The sequence below is a fragment of the Heterodontus francisci genome, chromosome 2, assembly GCF_036365525.1.
Source record: "Heterodontus francisci isolate sHetFra1 chromosome 2, sHetFra1.hap1, whole genome shotgun sequence".
In the NCBI taxonomy this organism is placed as follows: domain Eukaryota; kingdom Metazoa; phylum Chordata; class Chondrichthyes; order Heterodontiformes; family Heterodontidae; genus Heterodontus; species Heterodontus francisci.
Genome location: NC_090372.1, coordinates 168,408,180 through 168,424,035, shown reverse-complemented (window position 1 = coordinate 168,424,035; position 15,856 = coordinate 168,408,180). Strand labels below are relative to the sequence as shown.

Sequence of the window (15,856 nt, the reverse complement as noted above, 5' to 3'; positions counted from 1 at the left end):
AAATCGTGTGACATTGATCACAAGTCGTGGGAGTCAGTTGCCAGCATTCGCCAGAGCTGGCGGGCAGCCATAAAGACAGGGCTAAATTGTGGCGAGTCGAAGAGACTTAGTAGTTGGCAGGAAAAAAGACAGAGGCGCAAGGGGAGAGCCAACTGTGCAACAGCCCCAACAAACAAATTTCTCTGCAGCACCTGTGGAAGAGCCTGTCACTCCAGAATTGGCCTTTATAGCCACTCCAGGCGCTGCTTCACAAACCACTGACCACCTCCAGGCGCATATCCATTGTCTCTCGAGATAAGGAGGCCCAAAAGAACTGTCCAATAATTCCTGCTGCAATCATGTCCCCGCCCCCGCCATTCTCCCCATAGCTATATAGATTGGCAACACTCACTGTAGACTGGTTGGCATCCATTGCTATATAAATTGGCAACACTCACTGTTCAGACTAACACACCTAAAAAGGCACCGAGGTGAGAGATTAGAGGGCTACTAGCATTGTAGTTCAGCACAAGTTACTGCCTTCATCATAGCTGATGAAAAGGCAAGAAAATGGAGAAAAATATGACTAAAAATGTCAAATATTTTTATAATCTAAAGTTTACCGTGGTGAAAGACTTCCTCTTGGTGAACTGCTCCTCCCAGCAAGACTGCGGCTATTGTCCAAATCTTGATCTGAAAAATAAACAAACCTAGTTAAGAAAGCTGTACAGGTAATTAGCATACTAGAATGCTTTTCAGATTTGCATGCACCAATAGATTACTTTCATAGGACTATCCTCTAAATTATACTTCACAAACCTCTGCTCTGCGTTAGTCCAGTCATTAATGGGGAGACCAATGGCCAAGGGTAACAAGGAGGTAGAGCATTTTAAAGAGCAATTCATCTCTTTCCTATACTACATACAAATTATTGTCTGAGATGCTGAAAACCATAGAATAAGGTATGCAATGTGCAGCTGAGTTCTGAATTTTAGCTAAGTGACAACGGGGTGGCAACAAAGTCAGCTCTTTCCCCAATGTATCAGTTGTTCTCAAACAGCTGGTTGGCTGAATCAAGAGTTAATCAGCTACAAAAGATATGTGGAGCGGAAGGAAAAGGAAAAGGAAATTAGAGACAACAAATTTAGGAAAAAGTGCCAGGTCTGCATATCTTCAAGTGGCTAGTTCGGAGCTGCACGAAGCCTTTCACTTGCAGACAATAGATCTGCTGGCCTTGAAAATCAGAGAAAAAAACAGTAGAAAAAAAAACTTGATAAAAGGAGGAACAAGTTTTTTTTTTAAAAACAAGGTAATGAAATAACCAAAGTAGGGAAACATAGCTTTTCACCTCATAGCTCAGATTTACAAGCCCTTTGGTGCCTTTTGTTTTGCACACAAAACTGCTTTTAAGAACTTGTCATCTGAACTGCATATTGTCTGCTGCTAAGATATTAAAGCAGTAATGTTTTGTAAAGTATTAAAATTATGCTAAGTGGTAACTTTGTAGTTGCTATCCAAAGTTAGAATTAAAAAAACACTGGCTGAAGGTGGTGTCATGGTCACTGCTCAAAGATTCTAAAACGAACCCAAAAATTGTCTTCTACCAAACAGCAATGAGACAGAAATTTTGAAAATGATGAGTAAAAAGTTGTGAAATGGAGGTCGAAAGCATCAACAGACTAATCATGCGCTTAGCATATTTTTATTCTACCCTTCCAAAGATCCAGTAAGATACTTTTGTGAAACCAGGAGAGAAATTGTGCACCATTCTAGTTACAGTTGAAAAGTACATTCACTAGATCAGAAGGGGTGTTGGGAAATTGGACAAATAGAAACATTTCTAAGTTCCACTACAGCAGAGGTGAAACAGAACACAAGAATTTTCTTTCCACCCAGCAGCTCAGAGGGCTTGGGAGATACAATGCAGTGGATACTAACCCAAACAGCTAGTCTACCTAAGCATGATGGAGGAGCAGCACAAGGCAGCTTAGGCTCACCAGGGAGTCTTGACTCAATTATGATACGTCGTCTAAAATTACCTTCAGGGTATGGTAACCCAGTGGTTATGCTACTGGACTAGCAACCCAGAGGTTGAGAGTTCAAATCCAAGTTGGGAAATTGGACTGAATAAATCTGGTAATCTGTGGGCTAGGAATGGAAAATGAACATTGGGTTGAATTTTCCTGACTCATTGGAGGCGGGCTGGGAGGCAGGAGGGGTCGGAATATTGCATCGGATCCGGATATTACAAAGGGCATCCGTCATGGCGGCAGGATGTCGAACCTGCATGTGGCGGGCAGGTAATTGAGCTTTTCTAAAATACAATTAACTTAAGTTTTCCAAGACCTACATGTAAACCTTCAGAGCCTTGCCAGGTATAAAGAGATGGTGAGCAAACAGGAGGTCAATTCTAGATGAAAATGACAGTAATCATGTGTACTGGTGAGCTTTGGCAGGGAGGGTGAAACAGCACAGGCACTGGCATAGACAGTCAGGAGAAAGGGAAAAGGTGCCAGAGCTGGGGGGGCATACCGCCAGAGTGGATATTAACACTCGTGTGGGTGGGAGGAGGCGCTGAAGACCGAGTGAGTCTACATGCTATGGATCTCATTCACTCAGGCTGCAGCTCCTCCAGCGTGGGGCAGCAGCCTCGGTTGGAGTGGGGGTGGGAAAATGGAGAAGAAAGGCGCAGAGGGGGACTCAACCAGCCTCCTGTGTGGAGAAAAGGTTACCCACCAGAGAGAGTCTACAGATTGTAGCTCAGCTACCTACAAACATGAGAGCAGCAGTGTCGTCGAAGACTGCACCTCTCCAGGGAGGCAGTCACTAAGCTGTGTGCCATTCTGGAGGATGAGCTGAGCCCCATAGGAAGTGTTGGCCACCCAATGCCAGTAGTGCTGAAGGTCACAGTGGCACTGAATTTCTACGCCTCAGGATCATTCCAGGAATCCATCGGAGATATATGTTCGATTTCCTAGTTTGTGCCTCATCGCTGCATCAAAATGGTCACCAGTGTTATCTTCAAGAGGGCCAGCCAATTTGTGCGCTTCTGTACCGTGCAGTCAGGCTGAGAGGGCTTATGGTTCGGAGCCATCGCTGGATTTCTCCCAGGTGCAGGTTATCATCAACTGTTAACATGTGGCCATCAGGGCTCCCAGTGACAGCATGCCGCCTTCATCAACTGGAAAGGCTTCCACTCGCTCAAAGTACAACTGGTCTGAGACCACTGCAAGCGCTTCCTCCAGGTGTGTGCACGGTTCCCGGGAAGCAGCCATGTCACCTAAATACTAAGGCAGTCCCAGGTGCCAGAGCATTTAAGATCCCCCCCACCTCACCACCACCACATGCCGGGGGTAGGTGGGAATGTGGAATAATCAGTTCAGATATGAATTTATTGAATGGCAGAGCAGGCTCGAGGGGCCGAGTGGCCTACTCCTGCTCCTAATTCATATGTTCGTATGCCTTCACGGATGAATACCGGGTGACAAGGGCTACCCATTGAAGACATGGCTACTGATGCCTTTGAGGAACCCTAGTACTGCTGCAGAGGACAGGTATAACACCTGCCATGGTACAACCCGAGTGACCATCGAGCAGGCCATAGAGCTTGAGGATGCAGTTCAGATACCTAGATAGATCTGGTGGATGCAGTATGCCCCAGCAAGGGTCTCGCTTATCGTTGCGAGGTCCTGTCAAAGGGGAGAGCAACTGAACAAAGAGGATATCGTTAAGCACAATCATGAAGCGATGGAAGACGATGAGGAGCAGGCTAAGGATGCTGTGGAGTCCCAGGGACCACAGGTAAGGTGCCATGAGATACGCGCAACGGATGCTTGGGATACACTAATACAGGCACTGCTCACATGATCCTTACTGACAGAAGTACGCAATGCAATAAAGCTTTAGCAGCCCTGGTGCCGCCTCCTTCATTGACCTTACCATTTACCTAGTCCCAGTGAGACAGATCACTGCAGCATGGTAAGTGCCTTGAACTCATGTTCCTGAAGTCCAAGCGGCCCCCAAGAAATGCAAGAAGAACTCAAACCTTGCAACATCAGATATTTAATGGTAGAACAAATATTTGCGAGGCTCCATGGATCCAAAAAAAGAGTAACCTGTGAACCTGGAGTGCAGCTAGGTGTTCTTCTTAAATCTCTTGCATGTTCTTCGATGTGGTGCTCCCCCTTGCGCTTTCAGCTGAGACGGAGGCAGGATACTGACCTTGATGACCTATGGCTTGAAATGGCTTTGGCCATCGTCCTCTGGCTGCCTGAGCCCTGGAGGACCCTGGCACATTGACAGCCTCCTGCACAAGTGCAGGAGTCTCCTCTGTTGTCACGGCTCAGTAAGACGTTGGTGCACGCCAGCAGCACCCCGAGAGATGCCCCCAGATGCACCAGGCAATCACTGCTCTGCCCTTTCAAGGCACACCCTGTACCTCTCTGCTCAGCTGAAGCGTGCGAGGACCTGGCAGTGACTCCAGGCATCTTGCTCCCCTCTCTCGCCCAGCTACTACAGCACGAAGCTCATGGAGTTGGCGATGACCTGCAGCTCTGTGCGCATCTCCGGCATCCACTGGGTGGTTTGCTGGAACTGGCAATCCACGAGGGTGGCCATTCTCTCGATGGAGGAAGCCAAGCACACATGCGTCAGAGACATGAAGGCACTCATGGCTTGGATGGACTCCTCCATCGTCTGTGCCAGGGTGCACATTGCCTCTGGAAGCTCTGCCAGATATTCCCTCACCTCATGCTATAGCTCCAGCATCTGCCACCTTGCTGACAACTCCAGAGGCACGTCATCAACCTGACCACAGCATCGTCTGGCCCTCCAGCAGTCCTCTGACTATCGGTGGCTTTAGCTGTCACAACCTCTGTCAACTGCTCGGGTACATCTGTACTATGCTCACCACTTTGAGAGTCCAGATCTACTCGAATGCATACCCGCCAACGTGAGTATATCGGCACTGCTGGAACAATGTGACAATGCATACTCTGAGGCTCCCTCCTCCGCCTCAGTAGTGGATGGCTGGGCCCCGGTCTCATGAGCTACCTGCTGTTCTCTTTGACCTGTGTGAGAGGAGAGAGCAATTAGACGATAATGTGCATTCCATCATGTACTTCAATCCACTCCTTGCGTTTAACTCCATGCGTCCTGTGGTGCACACATGAGCACTATGCCTCATGTTCGCCAGAGGTCTCCTGTGCCCATCTAATAGGCCACTCACTCTCATCTCTCCACTCCCATCTCACCACCTGCGATGGAGTGCCCCTCATGCTGCCCTCCAAGCTCCAGTGCCTCCTCCTCCATGGGGGTAAGGATAGTAAGGTATGGTATGCCGCCACTGGTCTTCACCCTTTCCCTCACGTTGTGGGCTGTCTTTTCCTGCAGGCACACAGATGACCACTGTTAGTCACCCGACAAAGATACTCGCTTCGCCTATGCTGCTGGCCACCTGACTGTCCATGATGATGCCACATGCATGCCTCCTGCATGCGGCACACAGCAGCAGAAGTCACCAGAGAATGATCGGGCCCAATCACCGTTATACTACCATGCCTGCAACAGCCAATGCTGCTGCCTAGTCCCATTGCCAGTGACTTGGTTGGCATTCCTTTTCTAACTAGTTCACCCTTACGTCTCTCCACATGTAAGCCCCAACGGAGAGCAAAGTGTGGTGTACCTACTGAGATGGATCGCACGAGGTCACTCATCCTCTTGCAACACTGCAGCCCAGGTCTAAGGACAACCGCATGGCTGCTGGTCTCCTTTGAAATCTCCATCCAGGTCTGGCAGGCAGGTTTCCTCCTTCCGTCCCAGGAGAAGAGGACTCCCAATTTCCCTGAGCAACCAGGAGGAGAATCTACAGCATCGCTAAACCGTGGGGCCACCCAGGATCTTGCCTCTGTTATTACAGCACCTGCCTGCTTCCTGCTGTTGCCCCTCTCCGGCTTCTTTGCTGCTACAACTTTTTTTAAAATTCATTCATGGAATGTGGGCGTCACTGGCCAGGCCAGTATTTATTGCCCATCCCTAATTGCCCTCGAGAAGGTTGTGGTGAGCTGCCTTCTTGAACCGCTGCAGTCCATGTGGGGTAGGTACACCCACAGTGCTGTTAGGAAGGGAGTTCCAGGATTTTGACCCAGCGACAGTGAAGGAACGGCGATATAGTTCCAAGTCAGAACGGTGTGTGACTTGGAGGGGAACTTGCAGGTGGTGGTGTTCCCATGTATTTGCTGCCCTTGTCCTTCTAGTTGGTAGAGGTCGTGGGTTTGGAAGGTGCTAAGGAGCCTTGGTGCATTGCTGCAGTGCATCTTGTAGATGGTACACACTGCTGCCACTGTGCGTCGGTGGTGGAGGGAGTGAATCTTTGTAGATGGGGTGCCAATCAAGCGGGCTGCTTTGTCCTGGATGGTGTCGAGCTTCTTGAGTGTTGTTGGAGCTACACCCATCCAGGCAAGTGGAGAGTATTCCATCACAGTCCTGACTTGTGCCCTGTGGATGGTGGACAGGCTTTGGGGAGTCAGGTGGTGAGTTACTCGCCTCAGGATTCCTAGCCTCTGACCTGCTCTTGTAGCCACGGTATTTATATGGCTACTCCAGTTCAGTTGCTGGTCAATGGTAGCCCCTAGGATGTTGATAGTGGGGGATTCAGCGATGGTAATGCCGTTGAATATCAAGGGGAGATGGTTAGATTCTGTCTTGTTGGAGATGGTCATTGCCTGGCACCTGTGTGGCGCGAATGTTACTTGCCACTTATCAGCCCAAGCCTGGATATTGTCCAGGTCTTGCTCCATTTCTACACGGACTGCTTCAGTATCTGAGGAGTCACGAATGGTGCTGAACCTTGTGCAATCATCAGCGAACATCCCCACTTCTGACCTTATGATCGAAGGAAGGTCATTAATGAAGCAGCTGAAGATGGTTGGGCCTAGGACACTACCCTGAGGAACTTCGGCAGTGATGTCCTGGAGCTCAGATGATTGACCTCCAACAACCACAACCATCTTCCTTTGTGCTAGGTATGACTCCTGCCAGCGGAGGGTTTTCCCCCTGATTCCCATTGACCTCAGTTTTGCTAGGGCTCCTTGATGCCATACTCGGTCAAATGCTGCCTTGATGTCAAGGGCAGTCACTCTCACCTCACTATTCAAAAGAATGATGACAGCCTTTTAAAGATGGTGCCTGCACACCCAGCAGGGTGACCTCACCCTCCCACTGGCAGCCTACTGAACACTTCCTCTGCCTGCCGTCAGGTAATTGGCCAACCGCCATATAATTCCACTTTAGAGCACATCCCCTGCCCAAATGGTAGTGCCTCCTGCTTCCAGTCCTCGTGCTGGGACGGTGGGGGGGGGGGGGGGGATGGCACCAAAATATTCAGCCCATTAAAAGCCTAGAGCCTAGGTGGGTGAAAGCACAGCTGCCAACTCATTGCCCTGACCACCTTTCAGGTCATGTGCATTCAAGCCAAGTGACTTTTTAAATACTGTGATGCTGCTGTTATGTCCCCATATTACTCATTGGGGGCATAATACACACTGGACCTTTGTCCCATGTTAATTGGTTTCTTATAAACCATTGCTATCCTTCCTCATTAGCTTTCTGTTTCCAGCTCCGTGTTAATGATATTTCTTCTGGAGTTTGTGCGTATCTGCGTTAGTGACTGTTCAGTGCTATGGTGAGTGTTGCTCTTCAGTTTCAGCAGGAAGGTGACTAGGTTCTTCTTTGTTCTGTGAATAGATAACATATTAAGAGTAAATAAACACACCTCCAATTAGGCATTAGATTGTTATTATAGGCCTTTTTATTAATGTAGCCTCAATCAACATACAGGACATTATATTGCGCAAATCATGAAATATAATCCAAATAACAAGATACGTACCGCAGGTCCCGTGCTGTCCCCCAAGTGCCACTAACCCCATGCCTTCCAAGCTCTCTGTTGAAGAGCTTCATCATATGGAATCGCAATATATGGTCTTGCAGTCTACTGGCTGTTCCACCCTGAACCCTCCAATTACATGACAACTTTTCCTGCAAACATAAGAGCAGTGGGGATCAAGACACCCCAAATTGGCATGGAATTTGTTCCCTTCAATATATTTCCCTCATGCCATGTACAATTATTCGCACATCTTATTTCCTAAATTCATAACATTGCTTTTTCCCAGTAAAGCTTTTTTTGCATCCATTATCTTGTACAAATTTCTCTTGTGCATATATATCCCACAAACAGCAACTTGATAATCACCAGATAATCTGATTCAGTGATGTTGATTGAGGGATAAATATTGGCCAAAACACCATGAAGAACTCCCCTGATCTTCGAAATAGTGCCATAAAATCTTTTACGGCCATTTGAGGAGGCAGATGGAGCCTCGTTTGAAAGACGGCACCTCAACCGGAGCAGCAGTCCCTCAGACGGCATTTCAATATTTTACAATATCCGTGCCTTACTTTGTGATCTTAAAAAGTCGTGTAACTCTCTCATTTTTGTTGAGGTCCTTCAGATCATTGACACCAAGTTAATCATCACTGTGAAATGCTCCAGGCATGCCTCTTCTGTTGTTCTGAGCTTTCACATTAGTAATCTCCATAATACAGTTCACATGAACTTGGAAGTGCAACTGCTCTGAAAGTAGATTTTTGTTGTCTCCATTCTCAATTGCAGTTGTCCATTTCACAGCTGGATTCATAAAATTTGACCTGTGCGCCAATTGGGAGGCTTGTTAGCTGTTTTAAAAAGCGCTCAAAGGATTATTGCTGGCATGTTTTGATTTTTTGACAAAACTGCAGGAATTGCACATTTTAAAAACTTACATTACCGTAACTGTCGCAGGTTCATTGCTGTTTCAATAATCTAAACCATAGAAAAACAAATATTTCTCCCATATTTAGGGAAATGTGTTTTGGTCTCTATGTTGGACATTTCTTCAAGCTGGTATTCAGTTAAGTAATACATGTGTTCCATAAGAAAGTTCTCAATTTTAAACGGGCTCTCACTATATTTGTGTAGAAGATAATAAAGGGATAATTTCTCAAGTGAGGTAACACTCAGGCTATTAAAAATGATTCTTTAGAGCAACTGTGTGATTCTTGCAAAAAAGATAACAAGAACTTTCAGTAGTTAATGTTATCAGATTTGCAACATAAAGCATTTTGATTCAAAGTGTAATTATTTGTATAGTTGCATGACATCAGGTTCAAGTCAGGTTTGCCTAATAAATTAAGAGATAAGAGATGTTGCCTACTGGCAATTTGCTGATGATGGAAAGACACAATTTAAGGACAGTATGAGCAATTGTGTTTAATTAGGAAATTTTCTCCTTTTGGTATTGTGTACTTCATTCGTAAATTATGGAAAAGCCATTGCAACTTTTAGGAAATATGATGACCCTTGAAGTTGTAACGTCTCCCTTTCAACAGCTGCACCAACAACAAAATGCCTGTTCCAAGGGGACCCCAGATCTTAGATTCCACTTGAGGAGACTACTTTTGATTAACAGCAAGATTAGAAATTTCAAGACAGAGAACAGAAAATTGACCTTCAAAGTTTTATGGAGTTCAAGGATAACTCTGGGCATGAACTGTGCCCCAACTTGGAAAAATTGCCACTATAATCATCTATGGTAGCCAACTGTTGAGCTGAGGTACTCATTCTGTAGTTCAACCACAAATAGTCAAACTGCATTCTGTCCTGGTAGAGAAATCAGTGTCATGGCCAAGTTCCAGTTTCAAGGCCAAGTTCCAATCTCACATTCATTTATGGATTTTACTGGTCAACAGATTTAGTGATACAGACCATTTGAATAGGGTGAAAAAGGCTCATACCATGCTATCCTTAATTTGGTTGTGCTAGCTAGTGCCTAAGCTCAATTTATATACAAGTTGGATTTTGAAGATGTTCAGAAGCCTCGGGCCCAACTGTCCTACATATAAGCTTCCAATTCCAATCACCATCAATTACTATTAAAAAAAAAAGTGGCACAGATTACAATTTGATTGCCAAGAGGTTACTTCCTCATCTTGTGCAATGCCAGTACTTGAGTTTGGATGTCTCATGAAAAGCCTCACAATGCAAACTACAAAAAAATTACTGCCAGTTTCAAGATCGCGTTAAAAGGTTTGGTAGAGAAATAGTGCATAGATAGAATTACCGAATATACCCTACTGTCTAGCAACATGTAGATATCTACAAAAAATAAACGTTGAATTCCACTGGGGTATCCATTAATTATTTTATTTAGGTTTATGGAATTCTGAGACAATATGTTACATTCCAACTAAGGAAACTAGCAAAAGTTGACATTCAACAGCTTCACAAACCCTGACATGCAGAAGCAAGAAATTAAGACAAGGAGCGCAGGTAACAAACAGGCATGCCATAACTTAATTTTATTCTCAACAATCACCCATCACTTCTACTGCAGTAAGTACCAAAAGCACACAAAACCACAATTTTGCCAGAGTGGTGAAATTAGAAATTGGTGAAGGTAGATGAAAATGCTAAATGCAGGAGTTTTTTTTATTTTCTAGTGGACCAGGAGGCAGCCTCCCTCCCCGAAACAGAATTCGCATGTCTGAGTCTACTATAATTCTGCCTTTTAAATAAAGAACAGGTTCTCCTCCAAGGGTTACCTATTTTAAATATATGCCAAATTACTAATCTGTGTTCACTGCTCATGGTGCACCCTGCTCTCAAACAAGGAGATAAAAATAACAATGACTTGCATTTATGTAACAACTTCCATCATCTCAGGAAGACCCAAGCACGCTACAGCCAATTTAGTACTTCTGTTGTAATGTAAGAAACGCAGCAGCCAATTTGCACACAGCAAGGACATACAGCAATGTGATAACAATTGGATAATCTGTTTTTGTGATGTTAGTTCAGGGATAAATATTGGCCAGGATACCAGATGGAACTCCCCTGCTCTTCTTCAAATAGTGCCATGAGACATTTCACGCCCACATGAGGGGGCAAACAGGGTACTGGTTTAATGTCTCATCCAAAAGATGCCACCTCTGATCAGTGCAATACTGAGGAACCATTGCACTGAGTGTCAGCCTAGATTTTGTGCTCCAGTCTCTGGAGTCAGATGAATGAGGATTGGGTGACAGTGTCCTGTCCCCAAGTGTGACACAATGCTATTTTAATTCTCCCTTCCAATCCAACCTTGACCGCTTTGTCTTTGACCTTCTACACTGTTCAAATGAAGTTCAACACATGCTTCTAGAATAATATCCTACCTTTCTTCTTGATACTATGCAACCCATTGCCCAGAACACTGACTTCAGTAACTTCCCTTTCCAACAGCAGCAGATGCTGCTGCTGGTGCTGCACGATGCATCAGCCAGTACCTGGGGAATGGGGGCAAGAAACAGAAGACGGTTGATGTTTTGATGTTTGGGGTGGAGACACTTCTGGAGAACACCAGCAGTCTAAGCCCCTGGTGTTGGCCTACTCTTAACCCCCACCCCTCTTTTTGGGACTGGTGGAGCGGCCTTGACTTGCCAATATTTTCTGTTTTATTTCTAGATCTGATCTATAGGCTTCATACTTTCATTTTCTCGATATCTTGTTATTTTCTTAGGCGTTCTCATCACTGCCTTAAGCTATTCACATGTTAATTTTCTATATTTCTAACATCTTCAGTTTCTTTATTGCTTTCCATTGCCTGATTTAAAAATCATCACAGTCATCTAACATGCTTCTTTTTTTTTGCTAGTTGCAGTTCATTCCACCAATACTTCCTGTTCTTTTTCCTTCTTCCTTTCCTGGTCCTATTTTGAAGTGCTTGTTCATCTATAATTTTTCTTTTGTGAAGGGCCCAGATGATAACATTGACTTATCTGTTTTCTCCACAAGTGCTATATGAACTGTTGCACGTTTCCCGCATTTCTGAACTTGACTTTTCCTATTTTATACGCTGAAAAACCTGCTGACGATTTTGAACAATTTTTGTTTTAAAACTTTACAACCAGGCTAGAAATAAACAAAAGTCTGTGATAATAGAGGCTGACCACTTAACAGTGATACATCAAAGTGGTGCAATAGGGTAGGGCAAATAGAACTATTACCTTCACCTTAGAAAATAAGAAACTGGATGGGGTAAAAGAGCAATGGGATCTGGGAAACAGGTGAACAATTCATTAAAAGCCACACCACAGGTCAGGAAAGCAATTTAAAATGCTAACAAAGCACTGGGATGTATTTTGGAGGGTATAGAATTCAAAAGTCGTGAAGTTATGATACGTATAGGGCCCTGGTCTGGCCGCACTCGAGTACTGTATACAGTTCTGATCTTCATACGATAAAACATAGAAGCCCTAGGAAAGTGCAGAAAGGATTTACAAGGACCGTACCAGAACTCAGAGATTACAGTCATCGAGAAAGATTGAACAGATTAGCAGGGGGATGGGCACCAGCATACAGAAGTTGAAAAGAGGAATAAGGCGCATAAAGAAGTGAGTGTGGTGGATACTACTATGGACGGAAGTAGTACTAGATTAGGTAGCAGCAGACTAAAGAGGACTACGAGGAATAAAAGGGCAGGGTCAGACCTAGCCAGGTAAAATGTGGTGAATAAGGTTGGTGAGCTGCAAGCACAAAGATCCCTATGGGAATATGATGCAGTGGCAACAACAGAAACGTGGCTTAAAAAAAGTGAGGACTGGGCACTTAATATTCAGGGATAAAGTGTTCATAAAAGATAGGGAAGGAAGGGAGCTAGGGAGGCAGTACTGATTAGGAGAGATACTGTAGTGTTAGAAAGAGGAGATGTCCTTGAGGGAGCAAGGACAGAATCCACCTGATTAGAGTTGAGAAGCAAAAAGGGGATGATTACACTACTGGGGGTATTCTACAGGCCTCCAAATAGTGGGAGAGAGAGATAGAGGAGCAAATCTGCAGGGAAATCCAGAGATGTGCAAGAACTATAGTATGGTGATATTGGGAGACTTTAGTTACCAAAATATTGATTCAGATAAAATTAGAGTAAAGGGGAAGGAATTTCTGAAATGTGTTCAGGTGAACTTCCTTGACCAATATGTTCTCGGTCCAACTAGGAGGGAGGCATTGCTGGATCTGGTGCTGGGGAATGAAGTGGACCAAGTGTCTATGGGGCAACACTTAGCTAGGAGTGATTATCGTATTATAAGGTTTAGATTAGTAATGGTGAAGAGCAAGGAACAATCTAAAGTAGAACTTCTAAATTGGAAGAGGGCCAACTTCACTGGGACGAAAGGGGATCTAACCAGGATCTAGCCTGCAGAACCAAAGACTGACAGAAAAAACAGTAACGGAACAATGGATGATCTTAATGGAGATGATGTTTTGGGTACAGGCTAGGTACATTTAACAAGGGCAAAAGGTAGGAAGCCAAAGCCAGGGTTCCTTGGATGACAAGGGACATACAGAATATGATGAAACAGAAAAAGAGGGTGTATGATATATGTCAGACATATTATTCGAAAGAGAACCAAGCCAAAGTTGAAAGGGAAAGTGAAGAAGAAAATATGATTGGCAAAGAGAGGATATAACAGAATAGCAGTTAACATAAGAGAAACCAAAAATATTCGACCAGCATATAAATAGTAAGCAGGTAGCAAGAGGCGGAGTGGGACCGATTAGGGACAAAGGAGGTGATATATGCTTAGAGGCGCTGGGCAAGGCTAGAATATTTAATGAGTACTTTGTATCGGAGTTTGCAAAGGAAGAGGACGCTGATAATATCGGTACAAGCGGACATGATAGAGGCAATGGATGGGGTGAAAATTGATGAGCAGGATGTACTGGAAGGCTGGTTATGCTTACAGTGGGTAAGTCGCCTGGTCCAGATGGCGTGCATTCCAGATTGCTAAAGGAAATGGGAGTGGAGATGGTGTAAGGGCTAGCCACAATCTTCCAATCTTCCCTAGATATGAGGGGAGGTGGCAGAGGATTGGAGCATGAGAAATGTAACACCCATATTCAAGAAAGAGTGTAACGACATTCTTAATAACTACAGTCCAGTCAGTTTAACAGCAGTGGTGGGTAAGGTTTTAGAAAGAATAATCAGGGACAAAAAAAACAACAGGCATGTGGAGAGGTTTGAGTTAATTAAGGAGAGTCGCACGGATTTGTAAAAGGCAGATCGTGCTTGACTAATCTAGAGTGATTTTACATAGAGTCATAGGGCTGGATTTTATTCGGGCACCGTGCTCCATGACAGCGCCCTTTAAACTCGGCGGCATGCCCGCATTCAGTGGCCCCCACCGAGCCATACCAAAAGCCGAGGATGGCAGAGGGGTGCTCAAGGGTGGCCCCACAGTGCAGCGAAGCCTCCCTGCTCACTCTCCTCCCGGCTGTGCAGGCAAGGCGGGAGGTCCTTTTCACCAGCGATGCTAAGAAGAGGCCTTTGCGCCTGAACAAGGCAGTCTGGCTGGAGATGGCAGAGGAGGTGAGTAGCCATGGGGCCATCCGACGTCAACGGGTCCAATGCCTGAAGAGAATGAATGAGCACTCCCCCAGACAGCCAGGGCTCTCTAGGCCTCGTGCGCACAGGGTACAAGCGGCAAAATCATCCACAACCAAAGGCCAATCAGATCAGCAGCCTTCCTCCAGTCAGGTTGCTAGCGCAGAGGTTGCACCGAGAAGGGGCACTGGCAGAACACACAGACACAAATGGGAATGCATGGGTGTCACAGCAACGTAAATACGTCTTTCACTAAATGTTTGTCACCAACATGTGTGTCCTTTTCTCTGTGTGAATGATGTATGCCAGCATGTAGCTCCAATGTCACAACCCTTTGCAACACTGACCCTTCAGGACAGCCAACGTATACAATATCATTGCCATGTCACCATTACTCATGAGCATCTCCACAGATGCAGAGACATGGACATTGGCTCAGTCAGCTGCTGCCTCTAATGATTTACACAGGGATGCTGCAGATGTGGACGGTGCACAGCAGGTAAGCGAAGGTGATGTGTGGCTTGCAGAGCTCATGTCAGTTCCTACGGAGCAGAGAGCCATTGTCTGATAAGCCACTGCCGTACATCCCTAGCTCACTGCTAGCCGTGCATGCAGAGCCTGGGTGCCACCTGCCCTCCCATGCCTTTCCTTTTGTAGGTCCTCATAGTCCGAGGAGGAATTCTGTTGACGTCTCTCCTCATCTTGCCAGGCCTGGCCTGGCCCCTATTGGGTGCATAGTTGTGCAGAACACAGCGAGCAGCAAAGAAAGGAGCTGGCCTTTTTGACCCGTAGTACAGGGCATCACCCTACTCATCCAAGCATTGGAAGTGCTCTTTCAGCATACCGATCGCCTGCTCAATGGTGGCTCTTGTAGCTCAGTGGCTGGCGTTGTGTCTCTCCTCTGCAGCAGTGGTGGGATCTCTCACTGGCGTCAGGAGCCATGGCTGCAAGGGATAGCCCTCATCTCCAAGAAGCCACCCCTCCATCTGAGCCAGCTCAGTGAACAGCAATGGCAGCTGGGGCAGGTGCAGGACCCAGGTGTCATGGAAGCTGCCTGAGAAGCAGGCACAGATTTGCATGAAGCATCTCCGGTGATCACATACCAGCTGCACCTAGATTGAGAGGATTTCTTTAATAGCGACGTTTGCAGGTGGTAGCCTGGTGGGAGGACTGATGGCCACATGGGTGCAGTCTATGAACCCTAAAACCTTTGGTTATCCGGCAATGAGCCTGGCTGTGAGGTTCTGTCCTGAAGCGGACATACTGGCCCTCCAGTGCAGGGCATCAGTGACCTCCCAGATGCACTGCTGACTGTGTGACCCCACAAAGGTCTCTGGTGGGCCCCTGAAAAGCTGCATCAGCGTCAGGTTTGAGAACCACTGCTACTATGAGGACCGCAGGTTTAGGATGTCCACCGA

At 46.0% G+C, this 15,856-nt stretch overlaps 1 protein-coding gene across 9 annotated transcripts in view; it reads right to left on the bottom strand.

The window, feature by feature from the left end:
- mllt10 (MLLT10 histone lysine methyltransferase DOT1L cofactor) overlaps positions 1-15,856 on the bottom strand; it is a 361,967-nt gene that overhangs the window by 60,129 nt on the left and 285,982 nt on the right. For all 9 annotated transcript variants that reach the window (XM_068013613.1, XM_068013608.1, XM_068013670.1 and 6 more), the window contains one exon: positions 603-672. In XM_068013613.1, coding sequence (XP_067869714.1) covers positions 603-672 — 70 coding nt within the window. The remainder of the gene's footprint in view (positions 1-602; positions 673-15,856) is intronic.